The sequence below is a fragment of the Onychostruthus taczanowskii genome, unplaced genomic scaffold, assembly GCF_017590055.1.
Source record: "Onychostruthus taczanowskii isolate IOZ18803 unplaced genomic scaffold, ASM1759005v1 scaffold110, whole genome shotgun sequence".
In the NCBI taxonomy this organism is placed as follows: Eukaryota; Metazoa; Chordata; class Aves; order Passeriformes; family Passeridae; genus Onychostruthus; species Onychostruthus taczanowskii.
Genome location: NW_024497630.1, coordinates 316,296 through 341,020, shown reverse-complemented (window position 1 = coordinate 341,020; position 24,725 = coordinate 316,296). Strand labels below are relative to the sequence as shown.

The following is a 24,725-nucleotide window of genomic DNA, read 5'->3' as shown; positions in this document are numbered from 1 at the left end:
GCCCCCGGCCCGCGGACACCCCCCCGCCGCGCCCCGGGACGGGGACACCCCGCCGGGGACGCAAGCGGCCACCCCGGGCATACAAACACCGCCGGCCAGGGTCACAAAACCCCCCCGCGGACGCGGCCCCCCCCCCGGGACACAAACACCCCTCCCCGGGCACCCACCGGGACACAAACGTTCGCCCCGAGGACACAGACCCCCCTCCCCGGGCACACAAACAACCCCCCCCGGGACACCCCAGAGCCCGGGCACAGGGACAGCAACACCTCCCCCAGTGCACCCCCCGGACACAAACACTCCCCGTGCAGCACCGGATCCCCCTGCCCCCCTCCCCGAACACCCCAATTCCTCCTGGAGACACAAAGACCCCCCCGGGCACTCACTGGGGAAACAGCCTCCCTAAGGTGACCCCCAAACGCCCCCCGGGGCCACCCACACCCCCTCTCGGGCACCCACCCGGGACATCACCCCCCGGATTCCCTCTGGGGCACCGCACCCCCCTCGGGTACCCCCCTCGCTGCACCGGGGCACCCTCCGTGCTGCTCCGGGGACCGCGACCCCCCCCGGCACCCTCCTGTGCTGTGGGGGAGGCTGGGGACCCTCCTCGGAAGGGTCCCTGCACCCCCATATCTGGCACCTCCTGTGCTGCACCCCTTTCCCACCCCTCTGTGCTGCACCCATGGACAGGAACACCCCCCTGTCACCCCCCTGTGCTGCACCCAGACACAGGGACACCCCCCTGTCACCCCCCTGTGCTGCACCCAGACACAGGGACACCCCCAGTCCCCCTCCCAAACTGCACCCACTGAGGTGAAGGGGTGGGGGAGGGCAACCCCCGCACCCCTCAGACCCCCCTGCACTATTTTAGGAGACAATGTCCCCCCCAGGCACCCCAATTCCCCCCTCCCTCTTCAGACACATTGGGCACAGGGATGGGGACAGGGACACCTCTTGGGGACCCACCCCCCTGCACTGGGACAAGGACACTCCGGCTCCGTGTTCTGGACGCTGGTGGCAGGGGAGGGGGGGCCCCCTGAGCCCCCCACCCACTCAGGTCACGAGTGGGGCAGAGCTCAGCCCGGCCTGCACTGGGGGGGGGGGCAGAGCAGGGGTCACGTCCCTCTGTCCCCGCGGGCCGCCAGTGGCCATGGGGAGCAGGGTCGGGATCTGGGCCCCCCTCCCGGCGCGGTGATCCCGTGGGAGCCCCTCCCCACGCGTGTGCGCGACTGTCCCCCCCGCGCGTGTGACGCCAGCGGGGGCTCAGAGCAGACGCGCTCGTTGCGCGCAGCGGCTGCGCCGGGGCCGATGGCTGCGGCACCGCGGTGACTTCACCGCCCGCCCCGCGCATTGGCTGCGCCCGCCGCCGCCACGGCACACACGGTCACCGACACAGCACCCCCAGACCCCCTATCACAACCATCGGCAGCCCCAGCAGCCCCCTCTAACACTCTCGGCACCCCCAGAACCCCCCGTCGCGGCCATCACCACCCCTGGAACCCCCGATCATTGCCATCGGCACCTCCAGACCCCCCTTGTCACTGCCATCGGTACCCCCGGACGCCCCCTCGCCGATATAGCCCCCCGGACACCCCCATCACTGCCACGGCACTCCCAGACCCCCCCTCACCGCCATCAGCACCCCTGGACCCCCCTCACCCATCGGCACCGCCACCCCCCCCAGCGCCGCAGCCCCCGGCCCTGCTCTGCCCCCCACCCGCTCTCCCCTGCTGCTGGGGGTGTTTGGGGGGGGATGTGCATCGCCCCAAACCCCGGTGCCAGCCCGCTGTGGGGTCCCCAGGGTGGGCTCCTGGCCACCCCCCCCCCAAAAACCCACCGAAATTCCTGCTTTTCCGGGCCCTCCCGGCTCCTCCTGCGTCCCGCAGGCCGGGCCTGCCCGGGCCTTTGTTTGTTGGTGCTGCTAATGAGGGCTCCCCACTTAATCAGGACTGGGGGGGTGAGCGGTGGTGCCCTCACTGTTGGGGGGTCCGCAGGGGACAGGGACGTTCCCCTCCCCTCCTGGGGCTCCTGAGGAGCCACACATTCCCAAACGTGCCCACCACCGTGTAGGCCATGGAGCCGGGAGTGACAGGGCAGCACAGGCGGGGCCCACAGCCCTGGGCCCACCCAGGGGTGCCTGGCGTGGGGGCTGCCCAGGGCTGGGCTGGGGGCTCGCCCGGCCCATGGGGGTCCCTGTCACCGTGTGAGGCTGGGGCAGCGTGTTCACCGTGTGTGCCACGTGTGCTGTGTGCTGGCTGCGTGCGGCGTCACCCGCGTGTCCCGTGTGTCCCCTGTGTGTCCCCACATATCACCATGCCCTCTGTGCACACCCAGTGTGTGTTCAGTGCCCACCCCTGCTCCCCGTGTGGCCCTGGCGTGACCTTGGCATGTTTGTCCCCTGTGCTGGTCACACACGCTCAGTGCACACTCAAGGGGAGGTTTCCAGCCGGGTGTGGCAACAGCGTTGGGCACAGGGACACCGGGACAGGCTCCTGTTCCCAAGGTTTCCCTTGCTGGTGCTGGTCCCCGTGGAATTTGCAACAGCGTTGGGCACAGGGACACCGGGACAGGCTCCTGTTCCCAAGGCTGGTGCTGGTCCCTGTGGAATTGGCTGCCAGGGAATGTGCACAAAACCACACACGTGTGTGCAAGGCCAGAGCATGGGCCCAGGGGGTGTTTGCACGAGCACACACACACGTACATGTGACCGTGTGCTGTTTTTGTGCCTGCACACGTGTTCATCCCAGTGCACCACCCGTGTTTCCCCCACAGGACCAGGGCTCTCCCCCTCTCCTGCTGGGCACAGGGTGCAGCCAAAATCCCCGGCTGGGGCCCAGCCTGGCCCCAGGTCCCATCACTGGTGTCTCCAGCTGTGGGGACACACGTGCCCATGGACAGTGGAAAGGGCCCCCGGCAGGGCTGGCAGCTCACAGACCACAACTCAGGCCTTCCTAATGTTTTTTTTCAGGGAAACACGAATTTCAATACATCTGAGCCCCCTCTCTGCTCCTGACCACATCCAGCGTCCCAGGGGTATAAGGTGGGGCCGGCAGCAGCGAATTCCCCATGTCCCACACCAGGATCCACTCATGCTGAGCCCCCTGCTGTGTCCCCAAGGTGTCACCTGTCCCCACACCTCCGCGTTCCGGCAGGACCCACAATCTTCTGGGGTCTCCAGGAGCTGTTGCAGCCCCACACTCCAAGAGCGGCCGAGAGAAAACAGGAAAGTGAGCGGGGCTGTGCCGGAAGGCGGCTATTGTTGGCCAGGGAGCAGAGGAGCGTCAGGGGCCGGAGGCATCGTGGCCACCCTGTCACCCCTCTGTGCCCACTCGTGGCTGCCCACAACCCCTGGATGTGCCCCAGTGCGGGCAGGCGCTGCTCGGGGCTGTCCAGGGCTTCCCCTCCCACCCCACTGCTCTGCTTTGGAAGGGAAAATAAATAAACTTTTTTTTTTTCTTTTTTTTTTTTTCCCCGTGTGTTACTTCCCCGGCCCAAGGAGGACCCAGCTTCCCGCCCCTGGAAGCAAGAGATTTGGATCCCTGGCTGTGTGTCAAATGAAAAAATCCTGCAAAAAACCTGGAATTTCCTGCTGGGCAGAAACGGGGAGGTTTGACACTCCTGGCGCTGGGGTGGGACAGGAGGGATGGGAGGGACACCGGGAACAGGAGGGACACAGGGGACACCCCTCCCCCATGCCCAGGGCACACACGGGCTCACAGCCGAGCTGGCTGTTGTGCTGGTGAATCCTTGATTTCCTCCTTACCTTGAAGCCACTGGGGGGTTTTTGGCAGCTCCTGCCAGGCCTCAGTGCACCCCAAGTCCCCACCCTGCCACCGTGGGGCTCTCCCAGGGACACGGCCCTGGTCCCCCCAGCCCTGCTTGGCTTTCCCAGCTCCTGCTTTACCCCCACGTTTCAGGACTGCCCCCTTGCCCAGGAGCCCCCAGCAGAGCTGCCCAGTGTGTCCCAGGCACAGCTGGGGGACAGAGTGAGAGGGGTCACAAGGAGGGGGATGGTGGTGTCTGTTCCTCAGTTTCCCCAGCTGGAAGAGGCACCATAAGGGGAGAGAGTAGCTGGAACCCAACATGGAAGCTGCAGGGAAGTGTGTCCTGAGGGAGGGTACAATCACACCCTGGTTTCACCCCCAAAAAGTCCTTCAAGGGAGGTGCCAGTTCAGTGGGCAGCATCCTCCCTCCCCCATACCCTGACACCCCACACCAGCCAAAACCCAGGGGACAAGGACATGGAGATGGTGAGATTGGGATGGGGCTTGGCCCTGGGATCTACTGGAAAGATGGAGCAAGTTCCTCCAGGAAGGAAATCTCTGCAGCCCCCAAAACAAGCGGCAGGAGCTGCAGGAGCTGTGGTTTTGGGGTGTCTGGGAGAAGGGCAGGGAGAGGGCTCATGCTGTGCCATAGTGGGAGTACTGTCTTAGCAGAGAGCAGCAAATGGGAAAAGCATTTCCAGGAGGACTTCAAACACCCCAGGCTCTTTTCACCCTCCTCCTCACTCCCAGTTCCCTGGGAAGGGGGAAATCTGCAGCAGCAGCCCTGACCCCCTGCAGCTGGGTCACTCCAGGGAAGCCCAGGGACGTGGCAGGAAGAGGTGCAGGCTGGCACGTTGCACATTTTCTTAGAAGGAGAAGAAAAACTCCCAAATCATCAAAAAATTCCCCCTGCTCCCTTGGAAAGGGCACTGAAACCACAGCAGGGCCTGTACAGCCCGTGCTGGAGGACTGGCAGCCTCTGGGGTGCTAGCAGCCTCTGTCGGTGCTGGCAGCCTCTGGGGTTAGCAGGGATTTGTTCACCAGGACCAAAAATGATCCTGGGGCCCCTTCTCCTGGTGAGGCAGCGGGTGAGGAGGGACCTGCTGTCCCCGTGGGGTTGGAGCAGCAGTTGCCCTCGGTATCAGCGTCACCCGCAGGGATGGGACATGTCCTCCCTGCTCCAGCATTTTCCCAGAAGCATTCCAGGTCCTGCCCATGTTCCTGGAGCTGCTGGCTCCCGGCCTGGCCTGTGCCATACAAGGGAGAAGGAGCACGTGCCATGCTGGTGACTGTTCCCTTGTCCCAGGAACGGCTGTCACCTCCTCCATGGAGCCCAAAACTGGAGCAGAGCAAATCCAGAGCCCTGCCTGGGAGGAGGCGGGCACAGATCAGGGCTGGAGGGCTGCCAGGGACCCTGAGGAATCTGGCTCCAGAGGCATCAGCTGTCCAGGGAACACAGAACAAACAAAAAGCTTGGAAAGTGTCCACTGCCCGTGCAGGGATGAGGGATGGAGGAGCTCCCAGGGTCTGGGGGGCTGAGTGTGACAGCAGAGCTGTGCAGGGACATGTCCTGTGCCATCTGTGCTCCTGTTTCCACAACTCAAAAGGTGCATGGAATGAGGCAGCACCTCGTGGGGATGGGAGCACGGTCCATGGGCCCCATGGCCCCCTTGGAGGGGTCCCCCTGCTGTCTTTGGGACAGTGCCCAGGGCTGGAGGGGCAGGGCAGGGCAGTGTAAGGACATCTGTCACAGCACAGCCCCAGCAACGTTCTGAGCAGGAGCTGCTGCCCAGGGAGGTGGTGGCAGGGGACATCCCTGTCCTCACCCAGCAGGACATGGCTCTGGCACAGACCCCACAGACACGCAGCCACAGGTGCCACAGGAGACCCCCAGCCCCTGCTCCCCCTTGGCTGTTTTCCAAGGCTCTGTGCAAAGGCTGCCCTCACTCCCCAGTTTCTCACTTTAAGCAAACCCTGATGGGACTCACAGGGATGTGCTCGACTCTTCCAGCAACCCAGCAATGGTCTGGTCTGGGATCCAGAGGAGGAAAAGGCCAGAGCCAGGCCAAGAAGTCCAGGAAACCCATGAAGGAGCAGAGTGCCCCAGGGAGCATTGATGCTTGTGAGCTCAGAACCAACTGTGGGATTAACACATGGAGAGCAGGTGGCTTTTCCAAGAGTTATTTATCAAGGAACAATGAAAGTTGTGGGTACAAGGAGCTCCCTGCACTTTTCCCTGTGAGCCAGCTGCTTCACCCCATCACCCTGCCAGCAAGGCACCAGTGAGTGCCTCCAGCTGTCCCTGCCTGGCAGTGTCACTGTGCTGTGGTGTCCTGGAGGGGGGACACCTTCCGACCTGTGCCTGAAGGAACAGAGAGACCTTCCCACCACCACCAGATCTTTGGATCAGTCCAGTTTGAGTTCCCCCTAATCTGCAGCTGGACTGAACATCTGTGATCTCCTCTGGAGGTGGGACACATCTCAGAGTTTGGGATGAGACTGAGAGACCCTTAACTTGCAACAGCTCCTCGGTGAGTTCCTGACAACACCCTGAATTAATACCAATTAAATCCATGTATTTAATGTCTTCATATGTGAACCACTGTCCAAATCTGAGACTAAGACTGGGTCTGGGCTGTACCTAAGGTCCATCAGGAGTTTAGGAAGCGGGGGGGGGGGGTCTTGTCTGAACCTTGCATTCAACAAAAGGGTCTCTCTTACCCTTTTACATCTTCAGTGTCAGTGTAAATCATTCCAGCTCAATTCCAACTTGATTTTCCTTAGTCTTTTACATCCATGTAGAAAGTACCAGAGGGAACCTCATCATTGTACTCTATTAAATCTCACTTTCATAGATTCATATTAAAATAACTTTTGCTAACAGCATTGATAGTGACTCTTTGAGTGACCCTAAATCACTCATCTGTGACAAACTGATATTGTTGGTAGGATCCTAAATCCAGATTCATGGCAGAACTGAGGCCCTGAAGCTCCTGAGCTCCTGAGGGTTCAGGGTCCCCAGCAGGGGAGGATGAGGATGAGCTACGGCTTCCTGGGAGCAGCAGGAGACCCTGCTCTGAAGCACAGGAAAGGAGCATTTCCCTCGGAACATACGGCAGCCACAGCCCCCTCCGTGCTGCCAGCCCGTGCCCGCTCCAGCTCCAGGGCAGATGCCATCTGTGCTTTTTGGGAAGGGATCAGCACCGCAGAGGGGAGGCTGCTGGAGCCCTGGGCACTGTACCTGCTCAGCCCAGCCCCTGCAGTGCAGATCTGCAAAGCTGTTCTCTGGGTTCTCAGCACAGCCTTTGTGATGCCTCTGCACCCAACCTGTGCCAGGTGGATGAGCAGTGAAAGTACCGAGAGGTCCTGGTCAAGGCTAAACCCCCTGGCCAGGCTGGGCTCAGCTTGGGGGGCTCAGTTTGGGTGGGCTCAGCCCTGGGGCCTCAGCTTGTGATGCTCAGTACTGTGGCCACAGTTTGGGGTGCTCAGCCCGGAGGGCTCAGCACTATGAACTCAGCCCTGGGGGCTCAGCCCCAGGGGCTCACAGCTGCCTGCTCCCTGCAGCACTGCAGCTGCAGCTCAGGAGCAAGTAAACACGAGATGAAAGCCCAGGGAGATGAAAGTGGGGCTGGGGCTGCTGGGGCAGAGGCAGAGCGAGGCTGAGCTGTGGCTCCACAGACCTGTCTGGGCAACATCCTGCACTGCCGGGCGTGGGGCTGGGCTCAGCCACCTCCAGCCCTGCCACATCTTTTCCTACAAAGAAGCTTTTCCTCCCACTCCCTTGGCCGAGCTGGTCTGGCATGGGAGGGTCTTTCCCCCAAAAAGAAAGAGGGGCTGAGGAAGGCAAGTCCCTGCAGCCCTGTGGGTCACAGCTGGTTGGGTGCCACACACGCACGGACTCAGCACCCGCAGCACTCCAGGTGGGTGTGAAAGGGGAAGCTGAGGAACAGCGGCAGGAGCTGCCCTGGCTCCGAGGGCTGACCCAGCACCGCTCTCCACCCACCTGCAGCCCCACCACAGCTCAGCACTCGGGGCCTTGCAGGTGTCCTGGTTTCAGCTGAGACAGAGCCAGTTCTCTCCCCAGTAGCTGGTACGGGGCCGTGTTTGGGATCTGGGATGAGAATAATGCTGATAACACACCGATGTTTTGGTGTTGCTGAGCAGTGCTTACTCTAAGCCAAGGACTTTGTGTGTCCCGTGCTCTGCCAGCAAGGAGGGGCACAACAACTGGGGGAAGCAGGGCTGGGACAGCTGACCCAGGCTGGCCAAAGAGATATTCCACACCAAGGAACAGCATGTTCTCCAGCTGAGCTGCACCCACAAAACACTGGGAGAGGGGCTGGAGGGTGGTCCCAGCACCTCCACTGGGCAGGGAAACAGGCAAGAGCCAGTGCTGCATGCAGTGAACAAGAGGAGCTACAGCTGGGGAGCCCCTCACTCCCCTCCTGGCCAGGAAAACAACGTGCATCCCCCAAATGCAGTTTTTCCCAATTTAGTCCACCAGCCTCCATGACTGCACCCCTGGCTCCTTCCCATTGTAGAGGAGCCTCTTGGCAAGTTGGTGAGCTGGAATTCCCTCCCCTGCCCACTTCCACCTGAGTTTCAGGGCTGGGAGAACAGCTCAACCCTTGGGTACAGAGACACTGCAGACACAACTCAGGACACCCCCTGGCTGCTGCTCAGGTCCCATGGCCTTGGGCCCCAGTGCAGGGCTCAGAGCAGCCTGCACCGGGCATGTGGAGAGCAGGAGGAACCCAACCACCCCCCCAGGAGCTGTGCCAGGAGCACACACCCACGAGCTCCCAGCTCCCCAGCACAATCCCCAAGGAGCCCAAACACCCTGTGTTTGTTTTGCTGATGGGAAGGTTCTGACGAACGTGCAGTCACGAGACGCTCGGCGGCGGCGTGTGCTGTGTAAATACAACATAATTTATTGGTTCCATTTCAGAGCACGAGTGGTATTTGTACGAGTGTCCTAACGGCAGGATGAGAAATGACAGAGTCACATATGTACAGAGATTCCAGGGCACAGGAATGCTTTGTAAGGAAGAAGTGGTTAGTGGTGCAGTTTGGTCACCTACTGGTCCCCAAATCCTAGGTAGACCCACTACCTACTGGGGGGCGCTGCCAAGCTCTCCTCGTGCAAGCAGCAGGCGAGGCCGGGGGGGCTCTGGCTGCACAGCAGAGATTTTGGTCCCAGATGTGCAGAGCTGGGTGGGGTGGGGATGCTGAGGAACAGGGAGAAGGCTCCGTACCCCAGCGGAAGTGGCAGGGTCAGCGTACCACAAGGGACAGGGAGGGAGGGGATGGAGGAGAATTCCTGGTGCCTGTCTCAGCACCTTCCCTCTGGTGGCTCCCGCGAGGAGCTGCCAGTGTGGATCTGTGTCCCCATGGAGACAGTGCAGAGCCACAGCTGGGCTGTGTGCAGAGCTCAGCTCAGGGCTGGGCTGACACACGAGGGCAGATTTCCACTCCAACAGCACTGGCTCCAGCTGTGGCAGCCATGGGATGAAGCCCAGTCCCAGCTCACTCAGAGGGAGATCACGAGACCCAGGCCTTGGGGACAGGTGGGCACAGAGCAGCTCTGCCCCAAACCTGGACTCACAGCCAGTGGAAGAGGTGCTGGGGGATCCACACCTGGGGGATCCATGTACACCAGTCCTGTACCCTGCCTCCAGGGGTGGGAAATGTGTATCCCAAGGGAGGTACCGCTTCCATGGCAGCACCAGCCCCACAACACAGCTCTGTGTGAAGTGTCTGGCTCAGCTCACTCAGAGGGCACATGGAGGAGGCAGCTCAGGCAGCTCTTCCCCACTCCAAGAGCAAACATTCCCATCAAGTGGCCCACAAAATATTTTCTTTCCTTTTTATAGAAATTACTATAAAAAATTAGTTAATCTAGAGCATCTTTAAAAAAATATTCCTGCAGTATCACAGTTTTACATTGAAACTCATTAAAAATATATAATTTCTTAAACGAAACGTCTCTGTTCTCCCCTTGAATCACGTCTCCAATGTGGGATTGGGGCTCGGAGTCCTCGGAAGAGGTGGGAGCAGGAGGGTCTGAGCTCAGTGGCACATCCGGGAGGTCATTTCCTTCTGTTGAAGGGACAGAGAAGACAAGGGACTGTGAAGGAGGATCCAGGTTCCCAGGTGAGGGTGTAGATAAAAACCCCCTGTGTTTAGCTGTCAGTATTACTCCTAGGCACGGGGTGACCCTGCTGCCCACAGCTCCAGTTTGGGCAGGGCCGTGTTCCCCCCACCATTCCCATTCCCAGCACATCCTATCACATCCTGACTCCCAGGTTCCTGACAGTTACACTGCAAGGAAACCGGTCCTGAATTTGGGCAACGAGCTTTAGAAGAGAATCATGAAATCCTTAAGGTTTGGAAACACTCCCAAGATCATTAAGTCCAACTATTACCCCACCACTGCTGTGTCACCACTAAACCATGTCCCCAAGTGTCACAGCCACACGTTTCTTGAGCACTTCTAGGGATGATGACTCCAACACTGCCCTGGGCAGACCTTTCCAATGCTTGTCCCACCCCTTCAGTGAAAAAAATTTCCCTTAAATCCAATCTAAACCTCCACTGGCACAGCTTGAGAGGGTTCCCTCCTGTCCTGTCACTTGTTACATGGGACAAGACTGAGCCCCCCTGGCTGTCCCCTCCTGTCAGGAGTTGTGCAGAGCCAGAAGGTTCCCCCTGAGCCTCCTCTTCTCCAGGCTGAGCCCCTTTCCCAGCTCCCTCAGTTCCTTCTGGTGCTGCAGACTCTTCCCCAGCTCTGTTCCTGTATCTGGACATGCTCCAGCCCCTCAATGTCTTTGCTGGAGTGAGGGACCCAAAACTGACCCCAGGATCTGAGGTGGGGCCTTCTGAGAAGGTTCCAGAGCCCTCTGTGCCTGCCCCAGCCCTGTGCTGGCCACAGACCCTGAGAGCCCCACCAGACACTCACCAGGGGCTCCAGCTCCTTGGTGTCTATGAGATTGAACTCTTTCACAAAGTAGTAAAAGTGCTTGTAGCAGGTGTTCACGTGGGCCTCTGAGCCCATCTGGGTGATCCTGTCGAAGTGGTGGATGTAGACGTGGACAAACACCCGGAAGAGCCTGGAGAGAATCTTCTTCACCACTGGGAGGAAGTTCTTGGGGAAGGGAGTACCTTGGGAGGGGAAGAGTGGACATAAAAAACCTTTGGTCAAGTTAAAGCTGGTTGCTTAGGGCTAAAATTAATTGGTAAAATGGACAGATTGAGGCACAAGTTCTGTCCCTGGTAATTTCCAGCTCCCCTCTCCTTTTTCCTTTCCTTTGGATCACATTTTCCAAGCAGAGATTTTTTAAGTGACAGAGTGATGCACTGCTGTGACTGAAAGCAGAGCCCACATTCCCAGCAGTTCTTTCAGTCAGACAAGAGTTTTCTTCTACTACTGTTTGATGTATTTATATAAACAGTGCAGAACACCAGATACAACCAAGCAACTTCCCAAAGGAAGGGCCTGGTGCTGTTAACTCCCCACAGTTATCTCTTGTTTTGGTACATCTGTAGCTCTTTGGTTAAAAATTAAAGCTGTTAAGGTCCTCTTTGAAGGCTCCAGAACTGTTTGGCTGGGCCCCTGCAGCAGAGCAGTGTGGCCATACAGCCACCTCCATGGGTGTAAAGTTCACACTGTTTCTGGAGGAATAAGGATGAGTTAAACCCTTTCCCTTGCTCTGCAGCATTTCAGTCAGCATTGAAGGATCTGGTTAAAGCTGAGCTGAAGACAGTAACAACTAAAAAACCCCAAACCACAACCTCGTGCTGTCGGAAGCTCGTCCTGCAGCCCAGAACAGAACCAACACCCCCAGTGAGGTCCCCAGAGAGCTGCAGCAGAGCCCGTGCAGCGCGAGAACCTGCGGAGGGTTTGGTGCTGCAGCTGTCTCAAAACTGGCTGTTTATGGCCCCCCTCCCCTCTCTGCCCACTCCACATCAGGTTTAAGCAGCATTTTGGCACAGTGGAGGATCACTGTGGATGCTCAAGTGGCAGATGTGCCCCAAATAGGGACCAACTGCATCCCATCAGAGCTCCAAAGGGATGAACACCAGGGCAGGAGGGAGGGAGTGAGCTCTGCTGCACCTCATCTCCTCCCTCCCAGGAGACGGAAGCTCTGCATAGGCTCAGCTGTATTTACCTGATAACTTAGAGACTAAATTCTTCCATCTTCATCACAAAATAAAACCTAACAATCTCTGTCCCAAAGCTGCGTTTGGATATGAAGATTGAGGTGTCTTAGGCCAAACTCCTGTTTCCATGGTCCTGGCAGTAGATGAAACATGGCCCTTCCCTCCAGGCCTGTGCTAGCATCCCACCCTCTGGAGGGGCAGAGACAGCCACTGTGGCCTCTAATAACAGAGGGGGTGATTATGGCTTGTGACACCATTACCAGGTGACACAGAGCTGTGCCTCAGAGCTGGGCTGGCCATCAGCTCCCAGAGAGCAATCCTGCATCCAGCATGAGCCACTCCAGAGACTGACTGCTCTAAGGGCAGCCTCCTGTTTCACCGCCTCAGGGTATCCATGACTCCCAGTGAGATCTGGTACAGCTCTGGGTATTTCAGCACTGCAGAAGAGCTGGGAAGAGCTCACCGCACTGCTACAAGCGTCAGCTGTGCTTCAGCAACTCCTGGAACAGCAACAGGGGCTTCATGAGAAGGCTCCACACCCCCTCCCTCCCTCCAGCCCCAGCTGGGACCCAAACTCACCGACATTGGTGGGGAAGATGTCCTCGTTGTTGATCTGCACCTCGATCCAGTCCATGAGCAGGTTCATGTACTGGGGTGCGGACAGGGCCGTGGGTTTGCGGTACTTGTGCTCGTCCTGCCACCGGTACTCGTACTTGGGGCCCCCCGACATGACGGGGCAGGACTGCTCCGTGCAATAGTCACTGATGGTGCCGTAGATGAGGTTGATGCGGTTGAAGAAGTCCACGACGTGCACGGCCACCCAGTCGTTCTGCTCCTCGCCCGGCGGCAGCTGCACGGCCACCTTCAAGTCCAGGCCGGCGTTGAGCGAGGCCTGGGCCTTCTTGTGCAGCTCAAACCGCTGAGTGCCCGGCTCGAACTTGCGCTTGGGCCGGAAGGTTTTGTCTTTATTGAACACTTGCTTTAAAGCGTGGGACATTTTCCTTCTCTTGCGTGTCTTCCAGGCCCGCAGCGGTGACAGCCGGAGGCGCGGCCACTTCCCGGGGCACGGCTGGGGCGACTCTGATCTTCACAGAAACCTCCCTCTGCTCATCTGGTCCTGATCTGCAACACAGCACAGAAGGGCAGCGATTAGGAGCAGCTTTCTCAACAGGAAACCTCGTCTAAATCCCGTAGGAAGAGATCTGGGATGCCATCTGGGCCCTCGCCCCACATCTGAGAAGGGGGGGAGCCCACGGCAGCTTTCCTTCCTCCCCCTTCCCTCCGCGGCTGGAGCAGAGGGGAGGGGAGGCAGAGGGGTGACCTGGGCTGAACAGAGTCACCTCCTGACCTGTTCCATGTGGGAATGAGGGAACAGGCCCCACAGCCATGGGAGAGGGCTGCCACTCACCCCAACAGTGCCACACCACAAGACCCCAAGCCTGCAGAAATGCCTGCTTGGCTCACATGCACTAACAAAGAAGGGTAAAAGCAGCTGGGTTTCACCCAGATCCCATTTTCATCTCTGCATCCCCGCTTTGGGAACAAGGCCAGGCCAGGTCATGCCAGCCTACAAGACAGCCCAGAGCTGCTGCCAGACAGCCCCCACCAAGCCAGCCACTGAAAGTGAGAGACAGGAACCAAGGGGTGGAGGACAATGAGAAGAAGAAGTCACAGCTCAGGCACCCAGAAAGCAAATATCCTGAAATAACATCAGCCCTGAGAGCAGCCACAGCCTTTTCTGCAGGTGCATACAGACCATAAACATACTTCCCATTTCAGTTTAGCTGCATTTACAAGCTGAAAACTGGAAGATGAGGGGAAGTTCATCTTCCTCTACCAGACTGTAGAAAATCAGCTCCAAGGGAGAGACACAAGTTGAGATCTGAAGGGATGCTGACGAGAAACACAGCTCTGTTTATCTGTAGCTAATTATACCTCCTTTGTTCCCACATCCAGCCCCTCACAGAATTTGTGCCAGGCTGCTCTTTGATGAAAGCTTAAGGCAGAAAGCTTTGTGTACCAAAAATATTTTACATGTGCTGGACAGAGAAATGAATAAAGTAATAGAAACTAAGCTGATGCCTTAAATAGCAGAAATAAGTTTCCATAATTTCATAAGCAAGCAAGCAAAAAAATCCCTTTTCCCCAAGCAGAATCTATTTAGATTTACATGAGGCCTCAGGTTTACATGGGTGTTGTTCCAATAGGTAAATAGTGTCATCAAATGCTGGCAAGCACATCCCAAACTCAAGGTCATGACTACCATGGCTGCAATCGAGCCCATCTCTAACAGATGCTGCAGTGCTAATCAGCAGTTCTTCTCTGAAGAAAGATTAAAAAGCTTTAAAGCCAAGGCCTCTTGTTTCCTTATTTAATTACAGTGAGGAAGAAACCCCAAACCACTCCAGTTCACCTCACTAAGAACAGGCTCAACATTTCCTGTGGGAATGGGCTCAGTAACCTCTTCCATGCAGGAGCTGAGAGATCCAAACCCCAACTTGAGCTATGATGTGTTGGGAGAAACCCTAAAAGCATTTTAATGTGGTTCAGTGAGATACACCATGGGCTGAGAGGTGAATCCAGAGCAGATATGTCATCATGGAACGGATTAGGCTGGAAGGAACCTTAAAGACCATCCAGTTGCCACTCCCTGCCATGGGCAGGGACACCTTCCACTAGATCAGGCTGCTCCAAGCCCCATCCAACCTGGCCTTCCTGCTGCCAAAACAGCTGCTGTGACACCGTGAGCCACTCAGGGGAGACAAACCCAGCACAAACCCCTGACAGATGTGTCCTTTGGAGCATGATCCAGCCCCAGACGTGGCAGAGGAAGAAGTGAAGGGTGTGGAGAGACAGCTGAGCAGTGCTGGTTAGCAGGAGCTGTGTCACAGCCTGGCCACATCCTGTGGCAGAGTCGGAAGCTCCAGGGACTGCACCCACCCCGGAACTGAGGCACGGCCCCCACAGAACCAGCAATGTGGGCAGCAGGTGCTGAGGCTGCTGCTACTTCCAGCAGAAAGTCCAGGGAAGCACTTGTGATGAGTTCCCTGCACTGGAGATGGAGGAAAACACATCCTCTCACACAAGAAACCACAAAGCAACAGCAGCACCACCCTCCATGTGGCTCCCTGGATCACCCCTAGCAGTGTGACTCCATCCCTGCTTCTTTTCTGGAGGATCTGCACTGCAGGGCCTGGCATGGATGTGGATGGAGTAAAACCTAATGGTAAAACCAAACATCCCCTGGCTTTGGCACCACACATCAAGAAACAAACACCAACCATTTTGCTCATCTGAGCGGGATGGAGAGATTTTTCATAGAATTACAGAATATTCTGAGTCAGAAGGGATCCACAGGGACAATCCAGTCCAGCCCCTGTCCCTGCCCAGCCACCCCAACAAGCCCACCCTGAGCACCCCTGGCAGCGCTGTCCAAACGCTCCTGCAGCTCTGGCAGCCTTGGGGCCGGGACCATTCCCTGGGCAGCCTGGGCAGTGCCAGCACCCTCGGGGGCAAGAACCTTTCCCTGAGCTCCATGCCAAGCCCTGGCACAGCTCCAGCCCTTGCTGGCCTCCTGTCCCTGTCCCAGAGCAGAGCTCAGCCCCTGCCCCTCTGCCTCCCCTGGGGAGGAGCTGCAGCCCCCGAGGAGCCTCCCCTCAGTCTCCTGTGCTCCAGCTGAACGAGCCAAGTGCCCTCAGCCGCTCCTCAGAGCCTTCCCCAGCTCCGTGTCCCTCCTTTGGGCACTCTCCAACAGCTTTGGATCCTTCTGATCTCGTGGTGCCCAAAGTGCCCCCAGCCCTGGAGGTGAGGCTGCCCCAGTGCAGAGCAGAGTGGGACAGTCCCTCCCTGGCCTGGGGCCCCCCAGGACAGGGGGGGCCTTTGGGCTGCCAGGACACAGCGGTGACTCAGATCCAACTTGCCACTGACCAGGACGCCCAGGGCCCTTCCCACGGCGCTGCTCTCCAGCCTCACTCCCAGTCTGTCCCTGCATCCAGGGCTGCCCCATCTCTGGGCAGGATCTGACACTTGCCCTTGTCACTTGTCACATGGCTGGGGATTTCCCAGCCCCCACATTTGTCAGGGTCTCTGTGCAGGGCAGTTCACTTGGTGTTGAGGCAGTACTGGTCCTAGAAACCAATTCCTGATCCTATGGAGACATCAGCCCTGAGAACAGGGGAGCTCAACACAGAGCAATTGTCTCTCAGACGATTCAGCATCTGTGTGAAACATTAGCAAAATGAGTAGCTGAGACATCAAGCAGATGCAGCCTATTTAATTACGGTCTCTGACTGCAGTGAGCTAAAAGAAACATTTAGCTCTAGGAAAAAAATAAAAATAAAGAGGCACAGAGACCAAAGCATCCCTGACATTGCTCAGAGATGATATCATCTGTACAACACCTACTTCCACAGGCAGGAGTCACAGCTGACACCGCCCCCACACACAAGGGAAAGGAAAGGTTAGAGACAATTGGGAAATGGGACATGCAAAGCACCTGGATGGTATCTGCAAGCTTTAAAGGTGAGGGGAAAAACCACTCCCCCCACTAAACAAACCTCAGTACATTTTGTTGCCTCCTCCCTTCAGCCAGCCAAGATCACAGCAGACGTCACCGGTGCTCTGGGAGGACCTTGGCCAGCGCTCAGGATCAGAGCCCATGACCCCCGTGGGCTGTCCAGGGCACAAACACACCTCCAGCTTATCCCAAGGACACGGGAGGAGCAGCTCCCTACCATGCTGGACTTGTCTGCCCAGGGGTCTCAAGGCCTGGCCCTCCCTTCCCCCCATCCCAAAAGCTCCTCTTCTCTGACTCCCTGCTTGTGCAGCTCCAGTTCTGTGCTGGTTTTGCTGCCAGGGCTGTTGGCACTGTCCTGCCATTCCACTTCCCTTGCCAGGAATGGTGGATCATGAGGAGCTGCCTTGCTCTAACACCAGGCTCTGGGCAGAGGAAGGAATCCCAGGCAGCTGCTCCCCAACTCCTGATCACTTGTAAAAGCAGCTCAGAGTCTGAAAAAGGGAGGAGTCACCTCCCCAAAACACCAGGAAACTGCCTCCCCTTGCACCCTACTGAGCCATCCCGAGGTTTTCCAGAAGCCAGCAGAGTTCCCGACAGATCCTGCCCTCCCTACAGAGGCAGAATGGCCCAAAAAGGACTCCAGGAGTCCCATGACTGCTCCAGCAGTGCCAGCCCCAGCAGCACTCCATGCTCCCCTCTGCTGCCAACACTGCACGGGGTTTAACAACAGCCAGGGAAAACCAGCAAGGCAGCAGTCAGCAAGCTCCTACCTGTGTTCCTGGCCTCAGCAGGTCACTCCTGCAGAGGGCTCAGCCCTGCTCTGCACCCTCTGTCAGCGCTGGCAGGCGCCGAGGCCAAGCTTCCTTTTTCAAAAGAGGGGAAAAAAACTCCCCGTTTGCTTCATGGGCGGCCACAACCCAGCGGCTCCGCAGCTGGGGAGGGGTCAGACACGAGGCCGCCTCCCTCCTCCGTGACCCCAGCGCCGGGCCGGCCACATCCTGCTGCCTCTGGTAAAACAGCCCTTCAGCACAGCCCAGGGAGCAAGGCAGCTCTTCAAATCAGGGATTTGTCCAGTTTCCTGACCGGGAAGCCAGGCTGCTGTCCTCACATGCCACCGAGTCCAGATGCCTGTATCCCGTGGGTAGGGAGCCTGTGACAGCCACTGTGTCCCCAGAGCTCACCAGGAGAGGGGAGTCACGATCCTGCTTCCCCCTGAGCCACTCCCGGGGCCCTCAATGCCAGGCCAGAATTCCCAACACAGGACACAAAACCCCCGACTGATAAACAGCCCTGATAAAGGTATTTTGGATGCAATGAGCATTTCAAGTAAAAACCTGAATTTACAGAATGAGGAAGAGAAGAAAAGCAGTTTCAAACAGGCAACTTGCACAAAACAGCCAAGATGGATGCACACGTACATTTTTTCCACAATTCCACCCCCCTCCTTTCACAAATCCCTTTCCATGGCCACTCTGCACTAGTTCAGTGTCTCGGGACAGGATGATCCTGGTTTTCTCCGATCAAAGGAGAGATTTTACTACAGAGAGCAGGGACCGGAACAATCCTGGCAGCCACCCTACACTAATGGCAGCCAGTTTCTGCGCCTCCAGAGCCAGTCTAGCAACAAACGAGGGCTTGTCTTCCTGGGACAAGACTTCCAGCTGCTCTTTCGAATGGATTTGTGATACGAGGAGCAAAGGTCTGCCCCGCGCTTACCTCGGGCAGGGCAGGGCAGGGCGAGGAGGGCTCAGTGTGGCTGGAAGGCACCCCTGGCCATTCATAATCCCAGCCAGCCGGCACTTCCACGTCAGCCGCTTCCTGTCTGGCACTGCCTCCAGCCTCCCGGCCCAGGGAGCTGCCAATGTTTTCCCAAAAGCTAATCCCTCCCCTCTGCAAGCTCTGTCTTTGCTCCCGCAGGATCACTCCACGCTGCTGCAGGAGAGCTGAGCCACCTTTCCCTTCAGCATTGCCTTCCCCATCCGTCCCCTGTGCTCAGCCCCAGCAGCTGAAGCTGCTCAGAAGTTTCTGGACAAGGAGCAGCTTGACCCAGCCCAGCTGCACCTCCAACCCTAACCCCACTTCATTCTGCTGCTCTGCAGGACAACATCCACATTTTTCTTTTAGAAAGTGCTTTAGCAGCAGCCTTTGCAACCAAATCTGAACAGGGGCACACTGGAAATGCTGAATTCCGAAGGTTTGGGCAAACAAAGAGCCTTTTGTCTTTCACCAGAGTCAGCTTTAAGAAGGTCCTGCCTGTTGCCAGCCACCCCCAGGCCCCGCTATTCCAATCTGCTGCACAATTTGGAAATTCCCGAGGAAGAAATGGTACAGCTCTCCTGGGACTTCCCACATCTCCAGGCCCTTCCTGGAAAGAGCGTGGCTTAGGCGAAGAGGTTGGTTTAGGAGCAGGACAAGGCTATAAGCATAATATAAGCATAATAAAAGACCAGAAATAGTTATCCTGGGCTTTAACTAGCATCTCCTTCACCCCTGCAATGCCAAGCATTCCAGACAATCCTAAAGTTGAGTTAGTTTATGGAATAAAGGGAAAAGCCCTGTTAAATTAAGCAGTATCTGGTATAGCAGAGGACCCACCAGAGGTGAGGGGAGCTCTGGCAGAACCCATCAAGAGCTGCAAGTGGGAATGCTGCTGCTTGGAGCAGAGAGCCCAGCTCAGCCAGCAGTGAGACACCAGCATCCATCCCAGGCAGATGGATGAGCAGGGAGTTTATTGCTTGGCTTCAAGATCAGGATTGACATTCAGACAATGACAGGAGGGATGTTACAGGTGACACTGCTCACACTGCACAGGGATGCTGAGCAAGGGCAGGTGAGGCAGTGAGTGCTGGGGAGGCTGGAAAACCCAGTCTGGTAAGGGAGAGGGAAGGCAAGAAATTTCCAGCGTGGTTTGTCCCCCTGGCCTTCCGCCCCACAGCCACAGAGGGAGAAAACCCACACGAGAAAGTAAGTTCTGTAAAAGGTCCCCTCCTGCTTCCCTCCCCAGAGGGAAAGGTCAGGCAGCAGATGCTGCAATCTCCAAGTGTTCCCGTGGAACAGCAGTGACTGCAGGGAGCCCCACGGAGCCCCGGGTGTTACTGACTCAGGGCCAGCCCTGCTGCTCTTACGTGACATCTGCATCCACGGCAATGTCAGAGCCCGCTGCTGGAAGGTCTCCACAGACCCAGGCGGGATGGGGCTGCGTGTGCAGGCAGAGCTAATCTGCTGCGGGCTTTGCAGGGCTGTGCTAAGCTGACAAGCTGGGTCACGACTCCAGCACACACGTTAACTGCACACACAAGTATTTACAGGGAAGAGCACAGCCAGTGACGGCACAGTAGGAGCAGCTCCCACTTTTCCAGGTCCCAGAGCAGCCTGTCCTTTGGGAAGGCCTCTTGCTGTCCCCACTACAGGGCTGGAAGGGCAGGGTGGTGTTTATTAAGTCCCAGCTGAGCTGCTCGTCTCTCCCTGCTTGTGCAGGCTCTGTACTGTCCTCACTGGACAGGGATATTTCTGGGCCCACAGCAGTTCCATTTCCTCTAACTTTGGGATCTGCCCCCACCCAAGTCAAAGCTAATATCAGTTTGCAGCATGAAATTTGCATTAGGATGAAAAAATGACTATGGCACCATTTTAACAGTGGGCTGGGATCCCAGGAAGTGTGGGATCACACTGCAGGGCAGAGCTGGAGCACGAGCTGGCCACACAACCAGCCTTTCTCAGAGCATGGATAATCCCAGGGACAAACATCCCTTTTCCCTATGTTAATGTCACACGTTGGGATGAATGGCAGGATTGTCTCTTGCTGACAGCAGAGGCCCACGAGGCCTCTCCTGCCCTGGCAGGAGATATGGGAATAACTCAATCCCTTAGCACAGCTCCAGGCACAGAACGAGCTCATGGAAGTGGAGCTGAAGACCCCCTCGACACCAACCACATCACACAGCCAGAGGAAAGAGAGAAGGAAGCAAAGGCAGCCAGACAACAGCCCCAAGAGAGGCCTGCAGAAAATACAGGGCCTTTCAGTGCAGCCACAGGGCCAGCTCAGCTCCTGTTGCAACCTCAGCCATGGCCTGGGTGGCTCCAGCTCATCTTCTGTCCCACGAGTTCCCGGGAATCAGCACAGGGTCACACAGGGGAGTGTCTGCAGCATCACCACGGTGGCCTCATCTCACTCACACTGACCCAGCACCAGCCCTTTGGAACCTCAGCCAGGTTTTCTGGAGGAAGTCAAAGCTGTCAAGAGTGTGATGTATTGCTTTGCTCTGGCTTTGCCCAACTGCAAAAGTTGCTATTTTGCTGGGATTTTTTTCTGGCCTTCGCTGCCTCCATCCCTTCCTCTGCCCTCCCTTCTGCTTCATATACCCAGAGCAAAAACCCACCCAAATACACCAGGAGCAGAGCAGCACCTCTACCACAGCACCAGCTCCACAGGGAAGCAGGCAGCAGACCAAACCAGGCCTCAGAGATACCTCTGTCTCCCAGGGGCATCTGGAAAAAGGAGGATAAAGGTGCAGCCTACGGTGCAGTCTTTATTGACAGCATTAGCTGGTATCACATATTCCTAAAGATAAGCTGGTAAACCTCCAGTAAAGCTGGTTCTGGATCCACTTACAGCAGCATTTATGGCTCAAGAACCAGAAAATACTGCATTGTCTTACTAGAAATTAAAACTCAGAAATTGAAAGCAACTCCCTTCCCAGACCTGTGGACAGGACTGGAAAGGTTTTGCAATCTCTGTGTTCTGACCCAGACACTTTCACTACTCACAGGGGACATCTTCTCCATTAGTGTGGCCATGGAGACCTCTGGCCCTCACAGAGGAGCAAGAGTGACCAAGCACAGCACAGATCTGGACAGCCCAATCTCCAAAATGGGACTAAATCACCCCTTTCCAGTGTGGGGGCACTTTTCACCCCATCAGTAGAAGGGCCATGTTAGATGTGGACAAGGAAGCAGCTGGCAAACAGCTCCAGAGGCAGCTGAAGTGAAGTTGGACAACTTTGCTCAGGATGCTGAGTCTACTCCAAGCTTCCCAAGCCTTGGCCAAGAACATGGGAGAGCCCATTTCCATGTCTGATGATGGCACAGGTGACAGAGCAAGAGAGCATCCCAGGAGCTGCAAGGTGAGCCAGGCACAGGGAACCTGCTCAGATCCTTGCTATAAACCAACAGCTCCAGGTTTTGCCACCATTGGAAAGAATTCCCAATGCTGCTCCCTCTTTCTGGGGATTTTGAAGAGTCACAAACTCAACCCAGGTTCACCTCACAGGAAGTGACTAAGACAGAAAGTGAATCTGAAACATGGGATACACAGTCCAGGGAACAGCGACAGACAGGGAGCTGGAAGTGAGCCTGAAGTTGGGAAAGGAAGCAGAGTGCAAGGACAAAGCCCTGGGGACTGTGATAAACAGGTGGCTGGGGAAGTTTCACATCTCCCAGCAAAATCCCTCCCTGCCCTGCAACTTGGCAAAAGATTTCCAGACCGGAAAGGGACTTTTAACAAAGGGATGGAAATCCAGAAAGTGTGGCCACTCTGCAGCTCCAAGCTCTAAGAGGAGGGAATCCTGCCTTTCACTAGCACTAACAGAAAAGCTTTCCCCAAACATCTGTGCTGGACACTGGACAACTCCAGATCCCCTGTCCTTTCCCTCCAGAGGGCTTCCTGCCCCTTCCTTTTGCCTGTCCTTCTCACACAGGTTTCTTTGAAGGAGCTGAGCTCACTGTGCCCAGATCAGAGCAGAGGCAGCTCTGTAAGATCAGGATTCCTGAGCCCGCAGCAAGAGACAGAAGCAGAGCAAGAGTTTGCTTTCAAGTTCTCCTGACACATTCTCCCTCATGACAGCTGAGCCGTGGCTCACCGTGACCTGAAAAAAAATGGAAAATTCCCCATTCCCCGACCAGTTTGGACACTGAAAGGTTGGCACCTCAGAGCTATGCCTTTACCTATAGCAGATGGGCTGGAGAAAGTCGGGATTGAGAGGTGGGATAAAATAGGGAAGTTGAAAGCTGTAACTTCACAGTTGTGCCACCAACCCCCTTACTCTCTGCGATTTTTTTTTTCTTCATTACGAATTTTTCGGTTGCTCACGAATCCTGCAGCACGATCCGACCCCTCTGAAGGGAGGGGGCTGCGCCCAGCAGCCAGGGCTCTGCTCGGGGATGTCCCATCCAAGGGGTTTCTCCTCCGTGCCGGGCCAGCGCAGGCAGATCCATGCCCTGATCCCCGCCCCAGGGGCCCCGGGCCCTCCTGAGGGGGCTCAGGCCGGCCCGCGGCCGCCATCGCCCCCCGCCCAGGCAAACACAATTAACGCCCAGAGCGGGGACGCGGTGGCCGCGGATCAACAGGTCCCGTCCCGTCCCGCCAAGGCCGGGGAGAGCCCGGCCCGGCCCCGCCGGGGGAACGCGGCCACCGGGGACGGGGGACACGTGGGCAGGGCTGGGGACACGCGGCCCCCTCCAGGCCTTTTCCCCGGAGGCCCCTCCGAGCCCGTCCCGCAAGGCCCTCCTCCCTCACAGGCTCTCCCGTGTCCCTTACACCGCCCCGAGCCCCCCACAGCCCCCGAGCCCCCGCACCTGCCGGGCCGCGGTCCCTCGCCGGCGGACGCGCACAGCTCCCCGGCCGCCGCGCTCCCGCCGCTCCCGCGCCCTCCCGCGCGCCGCTCGCGGCCGGCGCTACTTCCTCTTAAAGGGGCCGCCCCCGCCTGCGCCGGCCCCGCCCAAGGGAGGGACGGGAGGGGGAGGGCGAGAGGCGCAGCGGCTGCTGGTGTGGGGACGGTTCGTGTTTTGTGGCATTTAAAAAATTTTATTCTATTTTACTCTATGTTCTTTCATTCTATTTCAATATTTTATCCTACTTATCCGAATTCCTTTTACTTTTTTCTTTCATTCTATTTTCTTTCATTTTCTATTTTAATTTTATTTTCTACTTTTGTTTTCTATTTTATCCTTATTTTATTTTCTATTTTATCTTAATTTTATTTTATATCTCATCTTTTTATATTTTATTTTATTTTCTCTTTTATTTTATTATATTTTAATTTTCTATTCACTTTTTTCCATTTTATTTTTATATTTTCTTCTATTATTTCTTTTATTTAATTCTATTTGTTATTTATTTTCTTTAATTCTATTTTTTATTTTTATCTTTATTTTATTTTTATTCTATTTTTATTTTGTATTTATTTTATTCTATATTTTAATTCTTTATTACAATTATTTTTGTAATTGTATTTATTTTTTATTTTATTCCAATCCAGTTATTTCCCTCTCTTCCCTTTTATTTCTTTTCTTCTATTCTGCTTTATTTTATTTTTTAAAATCTATTTTTCCATTTTATTCTGTTCCTTTTGTTTTCCTTTTTTCCCATTTATTCAGTGTTTGTGGTTTTGGCAGCAGGGACAAGGCAGGGATGCTCAGGGGGCTCCGAGCAGGGCATTGGTCCAACGGGGGCAGCTGCAGGGACCTGCCCAGACCTCAACTTTAAGGTCATAAAAAGGAGAAGTGGCCGGAACCAGCCCCTGCTTCAAAGGGAACTGCTCACAAGGTCAGGATGGGGAAAGTCAAACCCCGCTGGGAAATCCCTGGGAAGCCCAAAATCAGAGGGTGCCAAAAGCCGAACCAGGGCTGGGAGCTCCTGCCCCACGAGGGGTTTTCCAACACGCCTGGCTGGAGCCGGCAGTTCTGCAGCCCAGCTGCCCCGAGCCTGTGCAGACCCCGGCTCAGTCCCTGAGGGGTTCACAGCCCACACCCCAACTCACAGACTCCCAGAATCGCTGGGTTGGGAGAGACCTTCGAGCTCATCGAGTCCAGCCCAGCCCCAACACCTCAACTCAACCCTGGCCCCCAGTGCCACATCCAGGCTTTGTTAAACACACCCAGGGATGGTGACTGCAGCACGTCCCCGGGCAGCCATTGCAGAACTGTATCACCCTTTCTGTAAAAAACTTTTTCCTAATACCCAACCTGTATTTCCCTTGGTGCAGTTGGAGGCTGCATCCTCTGGTTCTGTCCGTGCTGCCTGGAGAAAGAGCCCAACCCCAGCTGAGCACAGGCACCTTCCAGGAGCTGTGGAGAGTGATAAGGTCACCCCTGAATCTCCTTTTCTCCAGAGTGATGAGGTCACCCCTGAGTCTCCTTTTCTCCAGAGTGATAAGGTCACCCCTGAGTCTCCTTTTCTCCAGAGTGATAAGGTCACCTCTGAGTCTCCTTTTCTCCAGGCTGAGCAACCCCAGGGTGTTCACAGCCCCTCCCAGCCCAGCTGAGCCGCAGAAGCTGGAGTGCAGCCT

The 24,725-nt window shown here is 56.6% G+C and overlaps 1 protein-coding gene and 1 pseudogene across 4 annotated transcripts; both read right to left on the bottom strand.

Annotated features, from left to right (window-relative positions):
* Positions 1-8,857: 8,857 nt before the first annotated feature.
* On the bottom strand, positions 8,858-23,076 carry MOB3A (MOB kinase activator 3A). Of its 4 annotated transcripts, none has more exons than XM_041423491.1 (4): positions 23,014-23,076; positions 12,504-13,046; positions 10,723-10,925; positions 8,858-9,863 (listed from the first exon to the last, which is right to left on the bottom strand). In XM_041423491.1, the coding sequence occupies exons 2-4, from the start codon at positions 12,919-12,921 to the stop codon at positions 9,834-9,836; spliced, it is 651 nt and encodes a 216-aa protein (XP_041279425.1). In that variant the 5' UTR covers positions 12,922-13,046; positions 23,014-23,076; the 3' UTR covers positions 8,858-9,833. The 4 variants fall into 4 exon arrangements, with proteins under 4 accessions (XP_041279425.1, XP_041279434.1, XP_041279414.1 ...); XM_041423500.1 differs by lacking the exon at positions 23,014-23,076 and adding an exon at positions 18,157-18,269; XM_041423480.1 differs by lacking the exon at positions 23,014-23,076 and adding an exon at positions 17,211-17,675.
* Positions 8,859-9,526, bottom strand: LOC121346058 (annotated as a pseudogene).
* Positions 23,077-24,725: the final 1,649 nt, after the last annotated feature.

Bases quoted from the DNA above. Each gene is read 5' to 3' on its own strand.
- MOB3A (XM_041423491.1), bottom strand. From the start codon at position 12,921: ATGTCCCACGCTTTAAAGCAAGTGTTCAATAAAGACAAAACCTTCCGG. The intron at 10,926-12,503 runs GTGAGTTTGGGT...TCCCCTCCCAAG, and splicing joins CATCTTCCCCACCAATGTCG to GTACTCCCTTCCCCAAGAAC. The intron at 9,864-10,722 runs GTGAGTGTCTGG...TCCCTTCAACAG, and splicing joins CCAAGGAGCTGGAGCCCCTG to AAGGAAATGACCTCCCGGAT.